Raw genomic sequence first — 23,890 nt, 5'->3', positions numbered from 1 at the left:
GTATGATAAGTATGAAGAGAAGGTAAGCTTGGGATCAATAATGACGGCGCCTCCGTAGCCAGGTGGGCAGGAGCAGCAGTGCATAGCACACGCTTCTTGATTAGACCGGGGTTCGAGCCCGTGACCACCAAATACGAAGGATGCGGAAAAGTCAAGGAATGATCACCGCTTATTCCCGGAGCAATATGGCCTTAGTTGCTAATGCTCCTAAAAACCAAATAACAAACAAACATCAAGAATGACGCCAAGATACTTTAGTTCCATTACTAGGAGGATGGTTCTGTCGACAATTTTTTTATCTGTGAAGGTTTAGTGTGCGTAACAGGAATCCAAGGGGGTATATTTCCTTTGTGAGCAACACTGATTTTAAACCTTTACTCATATCTCTGAGAATACGCCACTCTTGTGAATTGTGACTAATACCAATTTCTTCGTAAAACCCAATATCAAAACAGCAGCACAGGATTTCTGCAACAATATAAAACCATGCATAAGTGACATTTCTCTTTTAAACAATATGCTAGGAGTTCTTCACTGGATTTGGTTAGACCTAAGTCCTTACTGAGTAATCCAGTTCTTGGTGATTAGCTAGGACACTTTACTTGAACACTTTACTTGAACAAGCTTTTGAGGTGTAATCCCTGTTATCGAGTTCACGAATATCATCATCAAATTATGAGGACTTGTCTCTGCAAAATATCTTGGGAATTGACAGGTTATCATTATGTGGTACACAGAGAATAAAAGAGGATGGTATATTGATATACACTGCAGCCTTTCGATCCGCGGACTTTTTAAACTTTGATATGTTCACCATACAAAAGTAGTAGTCATCTTGATGGATTGCGGGCTCTCAGTATTCGAGTTATATCAAAAGGACTCACGACTGAAATCATTTATCCGGTGTTGACAACTACCACAACAGAAGTGAGAACCCATAAAGTATTAAATTAATATTTATTACAAATTATAGATTTAATTAGACACGTATAGATTACTGTATAATTGCGAAAAAAAATAATAAATCGGTTGTTTATAGCTAGCTTTAGAACAGGTAACACAATAAGGTAGACCAGATATTTCACAGATTTTCTGGAAACGTTTTCTCAATTAATTATCGATTCCTTGACTATATATTTTAATAAATCTATAAAAGTTAGTATTTACGCTAACTGTTTTGTGATTTGTAAAGCTCCTTGTTATCTTAAGTCAAGCACAGATGTAGCTGCTGCTTAGAGTCGGAGGAGCAAGATTTCGGTCTCCGTAACAGCGACTCGTGGAACTCATCTCCCAGACGGACCAGTGGGGGATTATACTCGATATTAAATTTGCTAACACTTGTTCTGTTTTTCTTATTTTTTTTTTTCATTTATTGTCCCAATGCATGTTGGAGGATAGTGAATATATCTATTAGAATAAAAAGTATCTAGTTTATGTTTAAATGATAAACACTGGGTGCTTCTTTAATGTAATGTGAATGTAGCCAAAATTCGGCTCTGTATTTGTCCATTTTCGCGCACACAATGGTTAATGGTTTACTGCCATGTACAAGGTATCAGTATGCTTATTTCACCATACAAAAGTAGTAGTCATCTTGAGGGCTCTCAATATTCGAGGTATAGCAAAAGGACCCACGACTGTATTTGAAATCATTTATCCAGTGTTGACAACTACCACAACAGAAGTGTGTGTGTGTGTGTGTGTGTGTGTGTGTGTGTGTGTGTGTGTGTGTGTGTGTGTGTGTGAAATGCACACGTTTTTAAAACGTACGCCATAGCCACACGTTTAAAGAAACACATTTTATGCCATCATCTGCCATTTTCAGTCCACTGCAGGATGAAGGCCTCTCCAGGAACTTTTCTGTTCCATCTGTTTTGTGCATCGAACATCCATATTTCCATTGTTGTCTTTTAGGTCCTCTTGGGTAACATTCTGTTATTTTCTTAGTCCATCTGTCATCATGTCTTCGAGCTATGTGGTCTGCCAAGTCCATTTCAGTTCTTTAGTTTTGATCAGAATGTCCTTTACTTGAGTTTGCCTAGGCCATGTGTTTCTCTTCTTATCCAACAGTGTGATTCCTAATATAATTCATTCTATTTTTCGCTGTGCTGTGTAGTTTTCAGCTTCTCTTCAATTCTTTTGGTGAGTGCGCAAGTTTCACTTCCATAAGTCATTGTGGGGAGTGTATACATCGGTTCATTATTTTGCATTCCGACAAATTGGGATATTGCTCCTCAGTGTGTGATTGTATTTAAGAATGCTGTCCATCCGAAATTTATTCTTTTCTTGAATTCAAACCATTTATCATTATTCCAGCTAATTACTTGTCCAAGATAAGTATATGATTAAAAATTTAATCATATACTTATCTTGGATTTTCAATTTCTGCCCCTTCAATGATTATATCCCTTACTGTGGCATACTTGTTCATTATTACTTTTATTTTAATCATATTCATCTTTAGCCCGAAATCCTTACTAACTCTGCATAACTGATTAAGTTTTTCCTCTAATTCTTCAGGATCATGGCTTATGATTACAATGTCAATTGTAAATTGTTTAGGTACTCTCCATTCACATTGACTCCTTTCTGCGGCCAGTCCAATCTTCTGAAAGCTTCCTCAAGAACAGCAGCAGTAAACAACTTCAGAGATATTGTCTCCTTGTCGAACTCCTTTCTCAATTTTAAATTTGCTACTGTCTTTGTCTAGTCTAATAAAAGAGGTAGCGTTCTCATATATTTTCTTCAAAATCATAATGTATGGGATGTCTATTCCTTGTCTTTCCAGTGTTAGAAACATTGCCTTATGCTGTATGGAGTCAAATGTCAGGCATAATGGTGTTTTATATTCATATGCTTTCTCCATTAGCTGTGATATTACGTGAGGGTGGCGCATTGTTGAGAATCCTGTCCTAAAGCAAGTTTGCTCTTTCGGTTGATTCTCATCAAGTATTTTTTCTAGTCTGTTAGTAATAACCCATGTGAACAACTTGTAGATTTGGGACAACAAGCTAATTGGTCTGTCATTTTCAATTTCTGATATATCTCCTTTCTTATGCAGCAAAATTATGATTGCATTATTCCACTCCTTAGGCGTCACGGATTTCCTAATGTATTTTGTGAAGAGTCGTTCCAGTTTCTATGTCATGTATCTCCTAATATTAACAACTCTACAGTAACTTTATCTTCACTTAGGGCTTTTTGATTCTTCATTCTCTTCAATGCATGTTCTACCTCATCAGGAAGGATATCTGGTATGTCGTATGTGTTGCTAATATGTGATCCGTCTTCCCTACTGCTAGCATCATTCCCTTACTCCTTATATAATACTTTATAGTAGTCTTCTGCTATTTGAGTTATGCCTTCTTTATTATTTTTAAGTATACCATTACTATTCTTCAGATTCAGTACCATTTATCTTTCTGTATTAATGCTCATGACTGCTAATTAAAGTGATTTGTTTTCCCTTAATACTTATTCTATTTTTTGTGTTAAATATTCTTATGTCCTCTCTGAGTCTCTTTCTAATGGCTTTGTATAACTCAGTATACTCAATTCTGTCCTCTGTCAGTTGTCATCTTCTGTTCATCGTGACAAGTGCTTCTTCACTAAATTTTTTTTTTGGATTTATTTTTAATTATAGGTTTCTTGGGCTTTATCACTTTCAGAAAGTTGTATTCCTCGTCGATATCTTGGTCCTGAAAAGTCTCCAGACGCTCAAACCTGTTGCTAAGGTCCAATACACTTTTTTCCTCCTCTTCTGTTATCTCAAAGACCTTCGTATTATTTACTCAAGTTAGTTTTTTCCTTTCTTTTCTTTCATCTCTATCAAGTGTGCATCTCACCATTCTGTGGTCACTTCCAACATTTACCTTGTCCAGAACGGTAACATTGTTCACAGTTTATCTTCTGTTAGTGAGGATGAAGTTTATTTCATTAGTCGTTAATCCATTTGGGCTCTTACATGTCCATTTTCTGTTTCCCTTTCCTTGAAAAAAAAGCGTTCGTTACTGTCATTCCTCGAAATTCTGCAAATTCCACGTCTTTCACCTCTTTCATGTCTTTCACCAATTCCAAAATTTCCTATAGTTTCCATTTCTGTGCTGTTTAGTCTCTTTCCATCCTTATCATTGAAGTCCCCCATAATGATGGCATAGTAAGCTTTCTGTTCATCTAGAAGTCTCTCAATTTTGGTGTACATTTCTTCAACCTTTTCATCGTCATGGCTCGATGTTGGTGCGTATATCATTATAACCTTTAGTTTGTACTCCTTAGAAATCGTAACTAGTAGTCTTGACACCCTTGGTGATGTACCTTTTGAATTTCAAAATATTGTTTTTAATATCTTTATGGACCAGAAAGCCAACTCCACCTTCACTGTTTTATGTCATTGCCAACTTTACTTATTACTCCCAATTTGACTTCCTTCCGATTTTAACAATATGTACATAATAGTAGCGACGCGAAATAAACGTTAAAATTATAAGTTTGTTGTGTTTTATTAAGACACTTTTCTTTAAAAATTAAATTAGTAAATGGTATCAATATTTTCCCTTCTCGAATATCCAGAACCGTGAAAAGTTGGCAGCCAGGATTGCGAGTCGCTGCAATGCTCATCGTAGTAAGCCTCATGATCATTCAGATGTCATTTCTAACCGCGATGTTGGCAAGAATGAATCTTTTGTGTATAGTAGCGAAGTTCTGGAGTCAAAGGATTTCAACAGCCTGTACGAAAACAATTACATTGAAGAGATTAAAACATTGATCCAGAGAAATAAGGATAAACGTCGGGAGGTGAGAAAAAAAGATATGAACTCAAGCCGACACAAAGACAGGTAATTTTCGTGTTTCTAAATACAACTGAGTAGAGAAATATTTAAATAAAAAGTTTTCGGTGTTCATAGAATGTAACTGGTATTGCATGCAGCATTTATTTGTAAATATTTTTACGAAGTGTTCTAAGTTTTCTCTTTGTTTATTACTAAGATTTATTTTATTTATTGTAAAGTCTGTTCCATCACTCTGTATTCAATTAGCTTGCTAAACTTTACCTTACCTATATAAATTAAAACCGAAGGCGTAACGCTTCATTTCGGAAATTTCCTTTACTCTGGAGCACCGTGTCAGTATAGTGGCTTAGTCACTTGGCACCCTTTTTTGGGAGTGTCTGGATTTGGGTCCCATCTCGTTTGACAGCCTTTCCACCCAGGTTTAAGTCAACTGGTTTAAGTGAATGAACAAGTTCTGTATGTTTCGAAATATCCAGCAATGTTTCTAGACTACTACAGAGAGTGGGAACTTTCAATATTTAAATGGAATTCGCTGAACAGTCTCTCCTGTGAATTCCATGTATTATTAATCAAGCTTTGACCTGTTTAATGAGGATGCTGACGCCGGTTCAGTTCTTTGGACCATGGGTGTACAACAGCAATGGCCGTGTATTTTGTGATGTGATTTGAATACGCATCTGTGCGAGGTGCGTGCGGACGAGCACGACAAAGACAGCCTGTATCTGATCTTACATACTCTTATCAGCTACTTTATTATGCAGTTATTTATGCGTAATTTTGTAAAAGTGATGGTTAGATTCGTCACTAGTCTGGATATTACAATCATTGCATCTAGTTTGGAAAGATTGTTATGGAATAAATACATAAATCTTTATTGCAACTTAATATTTGAAACCATAAAATACATTGCAGTGAAATATATTTTATGGACTGAAATTAAGTTTTCATCACGGCTTGATTTTAGGAGATTTATAGAATTAAGAGTGAAAGTTGACAGCTATCTACATTTAGAATTTTGGCATCTTAGTCAGGTACTAGTATTTGAGCAGTACCAACTGGAATCATTCCTGCTGAACAGCGTAAAAATATTTTCTTGCCTTTTTATTACAACACCAAGGAGAATGCAGCCGTTCGTTTTATTACAGTGTGTTGTGTAATTTCAAATTAAGAAGTTCCAAGAAACATTATATGGTATCCATCAGTAACATATTTAAGAGAAATGTATAGGTTAGATAAATTAATAAAAATTTATATTTTTCCGTTATTTTAGAGAAGTTAAAATTTCTTAATTACCAAATAGTGGCAAATTACTCCATCCGAATTCCATACCATAAGATGCATTAGTCTAAAATTACACATATCATATTTCATGTGCGTATAATATCTAATTGTATGCAATAGCATTAACGTCACGTGTTTATTAGTATAAGCTAAATAATTTTATAGAGCGTTGTATTATTAATTCATATTTATGTACTCGTATGCATATAAATGAAAATATATTAAATATATTTTTGCTAATTCCGAACGCTAATTTTTGATTAATCAGTAGTTAATCAGGAAATTTTAATAATTAAAAAAATTGCTTGAAATTGATTATAATTAATTAACTAAGCTTTAAAGTAAATAATTGTTAGTATTCCCCTTGAAAGCTTAGCTTAGATTGAAATACGTATATTTAAATTCGTTTGAAGTTTGTCTTGCAACTCTGTTAAAACATTGGAAAAAACTGTAAGTATCCATTGAATACAAGGCAATGAGAAGTGCTGGGCTTTTCAACTTTCTTATGGGATAATTAAATTAATTAAAAATAGGAAGACATAATATGCTTAAAGCTATAAAGGTAGCATCAGCTTAGTTTTAAGAACAGTTAAGCTCAGATATTTGGAGTTATTTTTAACATTGATCGGAAATTCTGTACATTGCACATAGCGGTGATGTCTTCGATGCTTATATTATGGGCGGAATTATACAAATTAATATGGAGAGAATTTATTCATAATTTTCAGTATTAATAGTAATACTATATGAGAGCTTTAAGGTTCAAATCAATACATTGGTCTCTTTTACATGATTATCCAATGAAAATGCAGTTAAAGGTCTGCAATACAACAAAATATTTTATTAATAACTAATCCATCCCATCATGCCGACCTGTTTTTTTTTTTTCATTCTCCTATGTGTCCCATTTCAAACGCATTGATTTTACTTTCAATATATTTTTTAATATTTATTTATTTCAATATTTGTTCAGCGTCCATGTTTTTGCACCATATGAGAATACAAACCACAAAAAGCATTTATTAATCTTAATCCTCGTTTTGATAACCAGGTCTCAGACTTTTAACAATTTTTTCATCTTTATAAATGATTGTTTTGCCAGATCAACGCTACTGTTTATTTCCTCTTCGTTTCTTCCGTCACTGGTTATTGTTTGTCCATGGTATGATAATTAATACAGAATTTAATTAAAACCGTTATACAGAATGCTCTGGAAGTGTCCGCTGTGCTATGTAGACATGCACTAACCATTTTGATATTGCAATTATCACAGCGACTAATTGTGAAATTTTAATAATAAAAAAACTGGAGATTAATTATGAATACCATTTGAAAGCTTAGCTTTGATTGGAACAGATTGAAATTCGTTTGTTTGACGTATTGGTAGCACAAATAATGCAAAGAAGCAAAGTTTATATAGTATCAATCAAAGTCAGCGCTGTGTTTATTTGAATGCAAGGATGGACCAAATCAAACACATTCTTCGCGAAACTCACCGCACTAATAAATGCTGTGCTGCTGTCACAGTGAAACTGTCTTTTGTCCCTTTTCTAATGGTAGGAAAAATCTTAGAGGCAATGATTAATAAGAGTTCAATCCAGAGACATTTAGATAGAAGTGGTATTCTGAATAACACACAACGTGCTTTTGTTAAGGAGAAATCATGTTTAACTATCCTGGTAAGTTATTTTGATACAGTTACTCGTGAGGCTAGACGTAGAGAACAATTTCGATATAGTCTATTTGGATTTTAGCAAGGCATTTGACTCAGTCCTTCACGAGAGTTTATTATATAAACTGAAATATGTTGCGATTACTGGCAAGAATCTAAGATGGATTGCAGGGTGGTTGCAGAGCAGAAGGCAGATGGTTGTGATAAATGGATATTCTTCAGATTTGTGTAACGTCAGAAGTGGAGGCCCAAAGGATCAGTTCTTGTACCCTTGTTTCTGATTTTCATAAATGGCATCGACGAAGGGAAAAAAGCGTGATATCAAAATTTGCAGACGACGTAAAGATTGGGAGAGTTCTTAATGATCAGTGCCAAGCAGCGCTCCTTCAGGATGTCTTGAAAAGTGGCAGCTATGTTTTAATGGCGAAAATTGAAAGGTCACCTGGGAAATAGCAAATTAAAAACAGTAGAGGAAGAAAGGGAGCTGGTAGTCACGATACTAGCAGATATGAACTTTTCTATATGAAGCAGTGTAAACAGGCGGCCAGGAAGGCCCAAGGTGGCCTATCGGTGATTTATTGAACAATATCCTGTAGACACAAGGAGGTCATAATCCCACTGTACAAAACAATTTTAAGACCTCATTTGAAATACTGTGTGAAATTATGGAGACCCCCATGTGAAAATAGACATTGAGGTTGTTCAAAGGATTCAAAGAAGGGCAACTCGCATTGTGAGATTGGCAAAAAGGCGACCTTACAAGGACTGACTTGGATGATGGGCTACATAGCTTGGCAACCAGGAATCTTAGAGGAGACCTGATTAAGGTTTATAAGGTTATGAGAGATGTTAATAAAATGAATGAAGGCGGAATTGTCACTGTTATAAGGAATTACAGAACTAGGGGCCATAAATTCAAATTATACGAGAAGAGGTAACGTAGCTAGATTGTAGTAAGTTTCTTTTAGCCAGCAATTTTTTGATTACTGGAAGAAGTTCGTTGAGAGCAGGAAGTTGAGGCTAATGGTTAGTTGGGAGCAGGTAGTTGAGGCTGATAGTTTGAAGATATCCAAAGATCAACTAGATAGTTACCTGCGTGAGGAGAGAAACCATAATTTGTATTTGCTTATCTACTTTTCACAGTGCAGCAAAAGCCTGTGACTTTCTTGCACTATATGGCTAGTACTAATTAATTACATGATGTGTTCTGTTGCCACACAGTTACTTCGAAATGTGAGTGGATTGCACGGTAAATGGATGACCTGTATATTGGAATATTGCATATTTGAAATGGTTCACCTCACTACGGGAAAGTGCTAGTGAACTGCTCATTAATATATAAGCAAACGTTATACAGACAAAAATAGGTAATGAAGTTTCGTACAAAGATAAAACAAAATTAACAATTAATAATTCACATAACAGCTTGATAATTCAGATAATGCAGCGTGCAGTTTGGGATGATTAGGACAACAGATTTTAATCGCTGGTCAGGTATAGCTATCTATGCTGAATAAGCACTTTCAGGAAGTTAATAGATATATAATTTTCTTTAGATTAGACCCTTCAGTGGTGTTAGAACTGTACAAAAGCAAAGGTTTGCGTTCTAAATCTTCTGCCCTTACACATCTTATAGAGATCAATTTGAAGAGTTACTTTTGTTGGATGGGAACATGAATGAAATAGAAACAAGATTATGCAGTTTCAGCAATAGTTACCTGATGCAGAATTGAGCGTGTTCCCTCTTCTCCATCTGGAATACGCGATGATGCTATTGACATCCAGGATATGTAGCTGATGCGTCAATCAATCAAATAACATCAATTGTGATGTTATGCGTCAAAGTAAGGTGTTTCCATGTCGTGATGTCAAGACTCGAGTACATTTCTGCTCTCGAAATTGTGACTAGATCGGACTGCTGTGCAGTCCGATTTAGTGACTATAGGAACCAGTATTACCATCTGAGGAATCATTTTAGATATGAGGGGTGGAGTTGAAGACCAGATGATTGAAGGCATATATTATAGTTGGGACGATACACCATTGATCGTATTGAATAATGAGCTTGATAACATAAAATCCAGTGAGTTCCTGCCTGAGGGACCACATTGCATTGAAATATTTGGTCCTTGTGTCCCTGAAATGGGAAGCGGAAATTAGATTATTATCTCACAATAACCCCTGGTTCTTATGTAATGCCACTTTCGTAATTTGGAAACCATTATTAATAACCGGGATAGCATTCCTCATTTTCATCTTTTCGAAAATAATTTGTACGGGTTAATTCTCATTATTTCCAGGCCGATGCAATTGTGGCAGCAAAATATATGCTGTTCATGGATTTTCTTGTTCCAACATTTTTGTCTAATGATTGAGCTGAATTCGTTTAAACTAATTAATATGGCTAATCTAATGTAAAGAATGAATCTACAGCTTGCGTGATCTGAACTGACTGAACGTAACGTATCTGATATGACACCTTAGGTTAAGCAACCTAACACGTTAGGTTGCTTAACCTAAGGTGTCATATCAGATACGTTAAGCAACCTAACACGTTAGGTTGCTTAACCTGAGAAACTTGGCTTATAACAGTTTATAATTGACCTAACCAGTATGGCCCTACTTCCATGATGAACATGCACTAGTAATGCACTGTAACCATCATTATGGACATTTACTTGTAATAAAGATTATTTATTTATATTAAATTACGTCATATTGTAGCTATAAATAAATAATGCGTTAATATTTATGAGGCCACGGTGTAAAGCAGTCAGGTTGATATATGTTGCTATGAGACGGTAATGATTCACATCTGTCAATGTTAGTTAAATATCGATTAGTTAAATAAGATTGCAATTAATGTCAACGTCTCGGATCCACTGTGGAATTCCGTTGTCAAGACAAAATATAGTCATTTACGTCTCTGCGGTTATACTCTTGGGTCTTTTCAGATCCCCTGAAAAGGGGATCTGAAAAGTTGACACCAATTGAAATTTCATATATTTAACCGAACGTGTCTTTGTATAAGAAAATTTCCTTTCCATCTCTGGTTAACAACCAATTAAGCATTAAATTTGCAAATATAAGTGGAAGCTGTTTTTTTTACTTTTTTGAAATTTAAATATATGCTGTTTTATTAACATCACGTCAGTCCATTGAACTAGTGGACGCTCTGTGTGAAGAGCGGGTTATCACCACTCGTGAATATCTCAAGCTAAAAATATTTTGAAATAATTCTACCAATCAAGGCTATTGTGCATTAGGTTTTACTGTCGACTGTCTGGAGAGGTTGTTATCCCCCCCCCCCCAAACTCCTCCCAGTTACAGTCGCGTCGGCTCTTTAGAAACGACTGTATTTGTCCACATAGTCAGCAAAAGTAACCAAATAACTTGCATTGAAATAATTATCCCGCTTCTCAATTACATCGTTAAAAATATTTTGGTATGCAAACTTAGTTTTGTGTTTTGCAAAGCCCATATATAGCAAATGAATGGAAGTCCTACTTTAATTATTATTGTATAATGAGTTTAAAGTATACAAATTCTCCTCCTCCTTAAACTTGCAGTTTTCGCAATAAAATCTGTTGACACATCAGTTAAAAATATTTAGAACGTAAATATTTTTAATTGATCTGTCAGATTTTATTACTGTTTAGTAGAGAATTTCTAACCTTTCTTTTCTTGAGCTAAAGAAAGCCAACAAATACGGTGGTTTAAATTGAAAAGGGCTGCACAAAATGAAAAACAGTTATTGTTTTCACTTGTACATCTGACTCTTACATATTAAAAACACAACCTGGTTTATCAAAAGATCATTTTGACTGAAAACTTTGATTTTGTTTTACAATAGTGAAGGAAATGATAGGATAAGGTCGGGGAGGGGTAAGAATGTCATTGCTGGATATTTACTTTTCAGCGGATATTTGTGGGAATCGATTTAAAATTCATATCAGTTTTTGGTTAAAGTTCTCTACTTTTTTGAAATTTTTTCATATGGGAACCTTTTGAAAGTTTCATTATTGTTTCATCATGTCAGCCATGTGCTGTGAGCATCCACTTTAATTATTTTTAAAAATTTTTTAAATTACTATTATAACAGTATTCGAAATTATGTATATACATATATATATATATTTGTTTTTATGTAGATTTATATACTAGATATATGTCTAATTAAGCGTGAGATCGAGTGGTACAGTTGCACAACTGCATTCCACCCGAATTTATGCCAGTTTTTGTTTGATAACTAATGATGTAGGGCTGTTTGGCGCATTAGTATCTATTATATGCCTATATAGACATTAAATAATTACTTTAATAATGTAGAAATTTCTTTAGTATGATTATCACTTTTATTATATATCAGATTTAATATCTTACAGAGTGTGGTCAGATGCATACGTTGTCGAGCAAACAATTTTATCATACAGGATGAAGCCGACCGGGCTAGCCGAGTGGGTAAAGTATCTGCCCGGCAACCCAAAGGTCGCGGGTTCGATTCCCGCCTCGGGCTTGGATCAAAGTACTGCAAAAACCTTGGGAGGTGCAATATGGCCACAGAAGCCGATGCGCCAACAACTACCGAATCAAAAAATCAAAATCATACAGGATGATAATGCCTTACCGTACCGTATTGACCAGACTGTTCGCTATCCAGAGGTGAACATCACATCATTAATTGTAAGGGGCTAACACGATCGCGTGATCTCAGTTATATGAGCATGCTTTTTGAATGCTCTTGAGAAACATTCATATATACGGTATCAGCATGACATTCTAAAACTAATTTCTGTTAGTTTTAGAAAGTGGCGATTAGACTGTCACCATACTTCAATCAACAGAGAACATTGCTTGTAGTGAGCAGTAGTACTAATTAATCATTGTCAATTATATGAGATGTTGCGTAGAACTCTACTAAAGTTACGAAAATTATATTAACATTACAGCACTGAGTAATAGTAACTTGTACATATTGAATTTCAAGCAGTTCGTTTTGCTTTCTTCATGGAAATATATCAATATAACTAAATACCATCAAATTTTAAGGTAAAGTGGACAAAGATGGGCCCATTGTTTATGAAATTGGTCCTGCTGAATTTCTAATTAATAAAATGTATTTAATTTTTAGCCTTATATTCTGTGCTATGTACTTTCTCCATTGCAGAATTCTTATAAAGAGCCAATTTAAAAATTAACATGAATTGATAGATTAAACAGAAAACACTAAAGGGCATCTTTCTCTATATAATAGGTAAAAGACGCCATTGTTACTGGGTAAACATGGCCCATTAATTTAAATGAAAAATAATGAAAATGTTAAAAAAATAACAAAATAATAACATTTTTTCCAGTCATATTTTAAATTTGTTTCAAAATAATTTATAATTCATTCTTTGCACACATTAATGTCATAATATGTAGGTTTTTGGTATAAATCTTATAAGGACAGATCAGTATTTTCTTTTTTTTACATTTATAAGTTTTTTTTTGTTTTTTGTAGTTTTATTATTCTTACTCTCAATATTCTGTGCGTTTTTCTTCTCAATATAGTTTGATATCCAGATACATCCTGTAAAACTTGTTACTCTTGTCCTTATCTTGTTTGACTTGAGCTTAGGGAGATAAAATTTTCGTTAAATGTTTTTTTAATCCGTTGCAATGCTTAAAATTCGTTGGCGATGGTATTATTGAGGTCGATGGTCCCATTTGTTTCTTCTTGAAATTCAGCAGGAATGAACTGATTCGAGGATGCATCAATATTTTGCTCAGCACAGTTGATTTCCATATTCCCTGTTTTCATTAAGTTTACTATAAATGCAATTTCTGGGATGCAGTTTGAATGCAGTCTAAGTAAAATGTTCATCTGGTTTGGAAAGCAGATGTTGCATTACCTATAGTGGCAGCTCAACCCTAAGTTTGACGTTGTAATAATCCAGATTGTGGTGTGGTAATTTTTCTTCCTTGTTAGTCACAAAGCACTTATTCTTAGACTAATTTAAAAGTTCTTTAGAGGCCTAAAAATGCTACAAGTATTTACAGTGTTATAGGATATAAAAAGAATTATAATGTTTCTCCAGGTTTGTTATGAGGAATATGATATTTCTTTAACCATTTTACAAATAAATTTTAATTTATATATATATTGGTTCTTTATTTAGATGGAGCACAGTTCTTAGAGGTATTCGTTCTTCCAATTCTTGTTTTTGTTGGTACCTTTAAAAGTACATACATTGCAGCAAACAGTTACTGTACAGTTATTGTTTTCACTTGTACATCTGACTCTTACATATTAAAAACACAACCTGGTTTATCAAAAGATCATTTTCAGTTGCGTTCTTAAAAGCAGAGCAAAATATTTTGTGGCATTTCACTGATTCTTGTTTGAGTACGGGCTGTATTCAGGCCCTTGGGTACTTGATGTTCATTGCTGGATATCATGAGAGAAAAGATATGGCAAGCATACCTAGCTTTACTTTTAATTAAGCTAAACTTGAGTATTGAATTTAAATAATGGTTAAATCTATATACTATTTTATTGCACTATAGATATATATTAATCTATATACAAAAATATATATATTTGTATACACAATTTAATTAAGAAATAAAGAAGTATTTGTGGGCATCGTTACCTGCAGCTGGCGCAGATATGCCCAAGGCGACCACGTTATTCTATATTCAGTTCCTAAACTCCGAACATGCCAGCATTGTTGGCTAAAATATATTTTCTGTACATGCAAAGCCGTTTCCGACTTAAACATTACGCTGAAAGTTGGATAAGTTCCACGAAATATAAATAAATTAAAAAAAAAAAAAAACATGCACACACACACACACACATTGGTAGTAACGTCTCTCCCCTCACAAGTGTGCGCCGAAAAGTGTATTATGTCTCTAGAAGTGTGTGTTCACGAGCAATTTGCATGTTGTACAGCTACAAAACCCGAAATAACTCACTGGGGGGGAAAGGAACCCTACACCCTCCAACTGAGATCGGCTAACTGCAGCCTTGAATGAAGAGGACTTAAGAAATTCTTCCAATCTATGAGAATGGAACCCAGATCTCTCGAAACGAGTAGCAGATGGCCAGGTTCTACGCCAGGTGTACGTGTTGTGGCTTAGTTAGGGCGGCTCCAGAACGTTAATGCAGCTCTGCCGTCTTGCACTATGGTGATATATAATTGCGCCTATACATAATTCTGTAAAATAACCAAAGCGAGTGTAGTTCTATATTTATGCAGTGTGTATTTTTTAAGTTGATTAGTTGTTTCTCGCCATTTTCTACCAGGAAGCTGCAATTACCAGGAAAGCTGGTTCCAGTACCTCTCCACGCAATGAGGAGGCGGGCCACGACTATTCATGTGCTGTCCTTAGTGTACTAATTCCGCACCCAAAGGTAGTAATGCAAGACCTGTAAGATGCCAGTAAATCCCTTGCCATTGGGTCCCAACTAGGGGCACCAGCAAAAAAAAAAAAAATAATAATAATAAATAAATAAAAAAAGAATATATATAAGTTAGTAGTCGTGAAGGACAATGTGCTTTCCTTATGGTACTAGTAACGCTAATTATGGAGAACAAAGGGCGAACGGAACAGAAATCGCTATCATGGTGAACAAAGAATGGAGCTAAGATAAAGGAGAAGTAATAAGCAATGATAAGAATTAATAATAATAACTTAGTGCTGTTCGTCCTGTGACTTCAGCGCCTTTTTCTAGGGCCAGCCACCGAAATCAAAGGAGGAAACGGCAATAAGATATAAGTGGCTATAGCCTCCGTTTCTGACATGAAATACACGCCGCACGTGGTATACGTGAAAAGTAGGTAAAGTCAGTTAAAATATTATTTTAAATTTTAATCATGAGGCACGCGTATATTTCATGGCTGACCCGACAGAGGCTGGAAGTAAAGAAAACAAGAATATAAAGCAAGAAATGGGATAACTTACTGGGATCGTGGCGATCTGATAAAAATAAAATGTTTAGACTGAATGTGGGCTACGGTATATGGTATAAGCTGGCGACCCCTGGTGTAAGAAATCGGGAAAATTTTAAAATTAAATAAATAAATTAATTAGGTTGGGCTAGTTATCCCGTGTGTTGCAAGTTGGAGATGTATTCAAATAAATTAAAATAAATTAAATTAGCGAAGTAGTAAATTAACATTAATTAAACCAATTTTGTTATGAATGTAAAGAGGGTTAATGGTAGGGTTACCATTTTAAGATTAAACGATTGAAGGAATGTGTCCCAGGATAGAAAGGAATAAAAGGCTAGCAAAGTAGCGGTAAATAGTTGCTGAACTTTGCATAGGCGAAGAAAGTATTTTAAAGCAGAAAAGGAGCATCTCGGGTATTGCGTTCGGTAAACTAATGGCAAATTAAATAAATTAATTTATTTAATTTTAAAATTTTCCCGATTTCTTACACCAGAGGTCGCCAGCTTATACCATATACCGTAGCCCTTAAGTCATGGACGAAACCGTATTTCTTGAATTAGTTTGAAATATGCAAAGAAAGTTCAGGTGTGTGTGTGTGTGTGTGTGTGTGTGTGTGTGTGTGTGTGTGTGTGTGTGTGTGTGTGTTAGAAACGTTTGGTCAGGGTAATAACAGATTAAAATGTATCTGAGAAGAATTTTAAAAGAACTAAGTTGGCATAATAAGAACAGTATTTAAACTTCTATGGAGTTATTTGCTGTGTATTTTTATGTATGTAAATAAACTATTTTGTATTATTATATTAATTAAGAAACATCAAAAGTTGTGATGTATGTTTTTAGAAAAAAATTCAACCTTTGCTTTTTTTCAACTTTGATCATACCGTAGGTGCCCGAGCACAAGTAGACTTTCAGGTATAGGTCAACCCCTAGTTTTGGGCCTTGGAAAGTTAAAAATGTATTGATCCGTGTATAATCGATATTAGAAAATGTGCTTTGAGGGCATAGCCGACTCTGCCCAATTTTTATAATTCGGCATAATGATATGGGTAATGTGTCTATTTGACCCTAAAATGTTATAGTAAATGGATGGAATATTTATATAAATACATTTTATTATATCAAAGATACAGTTTATCACATACTTTAATATTAAATTACTAAAGCAATTGTTTGAAATTGAAAAATTGTTTTTTATTTTATAGGTATGTAAATTCCAAATTTACGGCCAGCGTTGCAATTATTTGTGGCCCCTGAAAAATTAACTACTTTTAATTTAAAGCCACCTTCATATGACACTCGTTTTAGCTTTATTTCATACTTGCATTTTTCATGAAAGAATTAATAAAACTGGTTTTTCTTGATGACCAGTAGTGCTATTAATGGAACTTGTGATTAAACGAATGCACTTTAATATCAATTTTCAGCTACTGCACAACAACAAATGTAGACACTATAAAACTCTTAAGTTAAAGTTAGTTAATGTAAGCAGTGCGTTAAATTTCAGGCGAGTTCTATTTTTTTAATTAAATGTTTTTTTTTTTCTTTATCTGTGATTAATATAAGTGAAGAGTAAATATAGTTACCTTCTTGTCAGGTAATTACTAAGATTATAACTGTATAAACCACTTAAAAATAATAAAACTGTATAGTCGTGCTCTAAACTTAGCCATTCAGTTTAATTATGACTATATAATATTTATTTCTCTTTTCCCGTATACTTTTTTGTTCAGTCTTTTCCCTCTATATAATATCGGTGTAGATACACCATATATTTCTCTCTATATATATACTGCATTAAAACTATATTTAATACGTGAATTTGTATTCACGAATTAAATTTGTATCCAATTTTTAATGAAATTTGGAATGGCCCGACGTGTATTTTTAAAAGGTCCAAAAGTCTATTTGAGAAGTATAAACGATTACTTTTAAAAACGTACAAAAGTAATCGTTTATACTTCTGAAACGGACTTTGGTAGGCATCCTTCTCTATTTTGTAAATAAAATAATCGATAATTTTTTCCTAAAACTTGGTTCAGGTATATTTGTTAATTCGGTAGTATTAACATAGATCGAAGAACGAGTTTCCTTTGTTCTCGGGTCAGGTATTACCTGCAATGAACTAGTCAAAAATCAAAGTTGAAAAATCAATCTGACTCCCTCCTCCTTTAAATGATAAAGTAATTTAAATTTTTACTGATAAATAAAAAAAATCAGTCCTGGAACTTTTAAGATATTGTGTGTGTTAATTTTTTTGTCTGAAACTGTTAATTACGTTACCGATAATTAAATATTAAATTATTTATACATAAAATTGATATATTAATTGATTAAGAGCGTACCTGTTTAAGAAGTCAATATTTTCAGCAGCAATCCAGAACTTGCACGAGAAAGTAGATTAACAACAATCATTGATCAGCTACTTACCAGTAAGACGAAGGACATGAATCAGATTGAAAATGCTATCACAACACATTCACAAATCTCGTGGAAGCATCCTCCAAAGATGAGAGGTAAGAAGATTGCTATTTATTTGATTTACTCTATTTTATTAATATCAGGCGCTAAAGCTGCCTCTATTTTATCACCACTGTTGAAGTACTTAGGATTTTTATTATTGTAAACCACCAAATGGAATAATTCTGTTTTAAATTTTTTTTTGCTTATTTAGGTTTATATATTTTAAAAGCTGCGTATACCTAATTGTACTTTAGAAATCTCTCATACTTTGAAATATATTCATATACAGTATAAAGTCCACTCACCCTTCTCTCTGCAAATATTCACAGGAGAACAAATGTAGAAAAAGAAAAATTATTTTTTTAACGTTAAAAGCAATTAATAATAATAATAAAAAATACATAATAATAATTCTGTGTGCGTCTCTTCGTTCTTCATGGAAAGAGATCTCCACTGTTCCGTCAGTACAATCTAGTCTGCTGTTTGGAAAGGTTGGTTCGGATTCATCTACGAATGCAAAATTTTTCCAGGAGTAATTGTCTGGTGCTGAACTAATTATATTATTCTAACCTATTTCACTTAAGAGAAAAACTAATGTAGAGAAAATGTACACAGGAAGACAGTTATGAAATTCTTAACAAGTGAATGGATAAAAATGTATTTGTATATAGTCACAAGCACAAAAGAAATGAACAGCGCTGAATTGTTACAGGTAGAATTTGAGGCTCCATGTTGAAAATTTCTACAGGTACATAAACTGCTATAAGAACATGGAACATACCGTTGATTTTTTTTTATTATTATTTTTTTTATGAAAGCCCAAATTACTAAAGAGCTTAGAATTTATAAGATTTAGTGTGTTTTGCATGGATTGAAGGTTGAGAATGCAGAAGATATTTGTTAACATTAGACTTCAATTTCTGTACTGTACATTGAAATTTTTGAGAAAATACATATTAAAGGAAGAGTGTTCTAAAAAAAAAAACAAGTATAAGTGAAAAACGAAGAGGAAAAGTTGTTTCTGTTACTTTTGGACATCTATTTTTATTTATTATGCTAGGCGTTCCCTGCTAAAAACTGGCATCACCGCCGTGTTAGACAATACATAAATACCTGAATACACATATGTGTTATTTTTGAGCATGAATGGTTGCTGACTGTTTGTGGTTCGTGTTCGCACTGTTTTAGAAGAGAGTGTGTGAATGAGTTGCCACACAGAAGAACGGGGCCCATGGAAATATCTATAAATAAGGTACACAAGCAGAAATTGAACTGCTTTGAAACAGAGTGAGACTTTGTAAAAAATGGGTGGTTAATAAAACTGATGGGCTCTTTTGAATGGAGTTCAGAAGCTTGAGAGAGTTTTTGGGAGTACCGCCCTAGATGTAGGAACAATATTCCATGGTAGGGTGAATTTGATCTTTGTACAGAGTGCGTAGTTGTGAAGAAGAAAAGTAACGCAGCTAAAAGAAAACAGTTGTTAAGTTTTTATATATATTTATTTTAATTTTTTTATGCAGATAATCCCAAATAAAGATACTGTGATTATGGCTAGAACTCTGAGTTCCATTAGAGATGACCATAGGACCCAGAAGACTTTTTTTTTGTTAGAAATAAGATAGCACTGTTTTAGAAGGATTGAAGTTACTTTGTTCATTGGAGAATTATCTGGCGATCGGCATTAAAGAAAATTGTGTGCGATATTGATTAATTGATTATTGACAATTAATTTATTAAAGGAAATTGTGTGTGATATTCAAAATATGCAAATATTTTGGTCTGTAAAGGAGATTGGCAATTAGCTCCGAATCCCTTTCAAATGTATACACTGAACAGTGGGCACAGGGAAAGAGCTGATTCCATGGTTCCACCCCTGAGTGTCCGAATCATAGTTCGGTGCTGTTCAGTGACGAGCCATAGTGATGGTGCACGCTGTGCGCTCTTCTATTCTGATAGTCGTTTTGATATATGGAGTATGCCTGGAGAACCCTTACTATCTTGAGCGTGTTGTCCCAGCTGTGAAGTTACGAGGGGAAGGAGGTCATGGTCTAGGGTTTCCCGTGGTACCGACTAGGTCCACTGGTCTCAACGCAGCATAAAACAATGAATGCTGAGGCGTTCTACATTGATGTCCTGGATAATTCTAGATTACATCGTGAAATTTCACCTTCCAACACGACAACGCTCCACATTACAAAGTAGGAATTTAAATGCGTGGTTTGGAGAGAATACCATCGGAATATTGCAGTGGCCAGTACAAAATACTGACGTCAACCAAATAGCTTGTGATTTTCCTGTACAAGGGAAAATCACAATAAGTTTGCATTTGTCCGATTTTACGAATATTAGCAGGTTTCGATCACAAAAGTTGTCTGTTCAATATGTAGTATCAAGTTTCGCGACAATACAATTCCCATAATGTTTTTTTTTATACGAGGTCAATGTTTCTAGAATATGGAACTTCTTCTGAATCTAAGGGTGCTCTCAATATTGTAACTAAATGTTAGCTTACCTCCTTTTCTCTTCTTCTAATATAATTGAATATATTCTTTCAGTCCCAGAAGTTTTATTCACTTTTAAATTCAACAGTTTCTCTTTCACTTTCATCTTAGTTATCACCAAATCATTTAACTCCCAGTTAGAATTTCCTAAACACTTCTTCACGTGAATGTAGATGCAAACTATTTATTCAGTTTTTCGATAACCTCTGCAGGATGATCTAAGTTATGAAATTTATTATCAAATGGACCAATATAGTTTAACTCTTTTTCTTTTTGTGTTAAGATAACACCAGTTCATCTACCATTCATTTTAATCCAAAAATTGTAGAGTATCTCTCAGTCATACAAAATCTTTCCTGGCTATTAGATAAATTTCCTGCACACTTCCCAAAGGCATTTGTATTGTTTAAGAAAGAGAAAAAAAAAAAAAAAAAAAGATGAGCCCGGTTGTCCGATTTGGAACAAACTGTACCATTGCCATCAACTTTCCGAAAACAAACTCTATTCCCTTTACCTTTGTTAGTAGTTATTTCTTTATAAAGAAATTCCACATGCATAGACATTACTTTCGCCTAGTGGTTCTTTTACTTGAAATCTTAATACATTACGAAACGATTCGTAATGTATTAAGAAGAATATTGCCTTTTATATTAATAATAATAATAAAAGAAGGAAAAGGCTACCTATTTGAGATAGCAGTGCCCAACACTGGCATTCAATAGAAAACGCATGAGGGAAAAATCAGGACGTACACGAACCTAACTAAGACAGGAGATCAAAGAGATGTGGCATATGCAACAAGTAACGACCATCCCAATCACCGTGTCAGCTACCGGTATGTTGCCAAAGATCCTACATAACAGCCTAGCAGCAATAGGTCTCCCAGAGAACACCTACAAGGAACTCCAGAAAGTCGCAATCCTGAACGCCCGTAGGATAGTCAAAGAATTCAAACAGTAACATCAGTCATAACAACCGCCCTGTGTACTTGATGGCAATACCCATACGGGGTGGTATCCCCGTATGGGTATTGCTATCAAGTATTATTTCTCCCTGACTGGTATCCCCCCCAGTCAGGGAGAAATAATATAAGAGCAATAAAAATAATAATCAAATACCCCGACACTAGCAACCTCCAGAAAACCCACGAAGAAAAGCCGGCGATCAAAGAGATGAAGTATATGGAACAAGTAACGACCATCCCAATCATCGTGTCAACCACTGGTATGGTGCTAAAGAGCCTACATAACAGCCTAACAGAGAAAGGTCTCCCAGAGAACACACACAAGTAACTCCAGAAAGTTGCAATCCTGAATCTGTAGGATAATCAGAGAGTTCCTCGGCCAACAGTAACACCAGACATAACAACCACCCGTGACGGATACTGGTACCAAGTGCACAGGGTGGTTGTTATGGCCAGCTATTATTGCTATTGGTCGAGGAACTCTCTGACCACCTTACAGTTCAAGATTGCGTCTTTCTGGAGTTCCTTGTAGGTGTTCTCTGGCAGGCCTATTGCTGCTAGGCTCTTGTGTAGGGTTTTTGGTTCCATACCAGTGGTTGGCACAGTGATCGGGATGGTCGTTTCTTGTTCCGTATGCCACATCACTGTGATTTCCTATCTTAGGTCTGTGTACTTTCTGATCATTTCCTCGTAGGTTTTATGGAGGTTGCCAGTGTTGGGCACTGCTATGTCGATCAGATAGTTAGCCTTTTCTTCTTGTGGACGAGGGTTATGGCCTATTATGGCGCGGTCCGAGTGCAATTTGTGGATTAGGGCCCCTAGTACAGCCTGTGGTTCATACTTGTAATTCGGTATACTTTTTTTGATCAACTGGTATTTCCTCGCTAGCTTCTGATGTATTATTCCGGCTACCTCCGGCCGGTTGTATCTATGAGATGTACTCAGTCTGGGTGATCATCATGCAGTGATGTGCTGGATTGTTTCTGGGGCCAGATGTCATTTGTCACTCCGAATTCTTTAGGGATGTATTTTCTATATGGCTAGCATGTTGTTGTTGGAGTGGGATTTATTGGCGCAAGGGCTGCTATGACCATATTGCGCCAAGGCTAGCATGAATTCTTCAGTCTCGGGGAACAATGTCCCGCTCGTGAGCCAAGCATTGGAAGCCATTTATCTGTGTGGTCTTGATAGAGGTCATTGTAGTGTCTACCATGGTGTTCCTTCTTTTTCCATCTTCGTTTCTTCCGTCTGGGTAGAAGGGGTCTCCTTGCTTAGACTGAGTGGATAAGCTGTTCGATTATCTTTCTTATGGTTTGCAAGAATGGCGCTGTGTTTTTCTAGAAGTAATCCTTCAGATTCTCAGTCGCTTTCTTCTGTTGCTCGATGAGGTCTGTCAAGCCCTTCCACCTCCTTTCCGAGATATTGCCAGTCTCACCACTGCCGACTTCGGGTGATTGTTGGCAGCTCTAGTCATCATTGTCGTTGTTTTTCTCATGATTTCCTCCAGTTCAGTGTTAATCCATTCTATGAACCCGAAGGAGCGTGTTATCACAGGGACTACATGGCTCTAACTGTTATAATTGTACTATTAGTTTATTAAACCAAAAGGATTCAGCCACAGACTAGGAGGTTGTTAACTACATACAGTAGAGTCTCGATTTTCCTGGATAGATGGTAAAAAACAAATCCCGGATAATCGATTTCCCGGTTAATCCAAAAATACAAAAGTCCCCGGCATACGTAAGAGATACCTTCCAGGACGTCTTACTTCGTTGAGTTTTACGTAACTCGGGAATAACTAATAACATATTGCTACTATATTATTATTGACAAATCTGAATTCCGCGCGATACTTGTTAATGTTTGGCCATTTTGATACATCCTTATTATAATGATTCCTTAGAGATTTAACAGATGCACCGTTTTCAAACTTTTGAATAATTTCAAGTTTTTAACTGAAAACACAACATTTTTGCGTTTGCCCATCGATGCATGCTCTTCGTGCGGCGACTACTGCTTGAATGGGTAAACCAGAAATTTTCCCTCTCGCGAACTGATGAACAGCGTCGTCTACCGACTTACTGTGACGTTTCCGGTTATGGGTTCCTATGCGATTCACATTCCTTTAGATGTTACCTACCTCCCCTAAATGTTTGTACCAATATTTTTGAGACACCCTGTATATAAAGAATAAAATTATTATATGTATTAAAAGGTCGAAAACCCCACTGTGTTAGGTGTTTCTTTTGGCCTAGGGGTGCCGCGAAAAAATTACTGGGACA

The 23,890-nt window shown here is 35.2% G+C and overlaps 1 protein-coding gene across 1 annotated transcript in view; it reads left to right on the top strand.

The window, feature by feature from the left end:
• Positions 1–23,890, top strand: part of LOC150079280 (uncharacterized) — a 177,122-nt gene that overhangs the window by 73,049 nt on the left and 80,183 nt on the right. The window contains exons 3-4 of the mRNA XM_090383020.1: positions 4,570–4,835; positions 18,051–18,196. Coding sequence (XP_090239146.1) covers positions 4,570–4,835; positions 18,051–18,196 — 412 coding nt within the window. The remainder of the gene's footprint in view (positions 1–4,569; positions 4,836–18,050; positions 18,197–23,890) is intronic.

Source organism: Mastigoproctus giganteus, chromosome 10 (assembly GCF_048544385.1).
Source record: "Mastigoproctus giganteus isolate SK-2022 chromosome 10, ASM4854438v1, whole genome shotgun sequence".
In the NCBI taxonomy this organism is placed as follows: Eukaryota; Metazoa; Arthropoda; class Arachnida; order Uropygi; family Thelyphonidae; genus Mastigoproctus; species Mastigoproctus giganteus.
The sequence above is the reverse complement of the archived record's forward strand: the minus strand, read 5'-3'. Positions and strand labels throughout refer to the sequence as shown.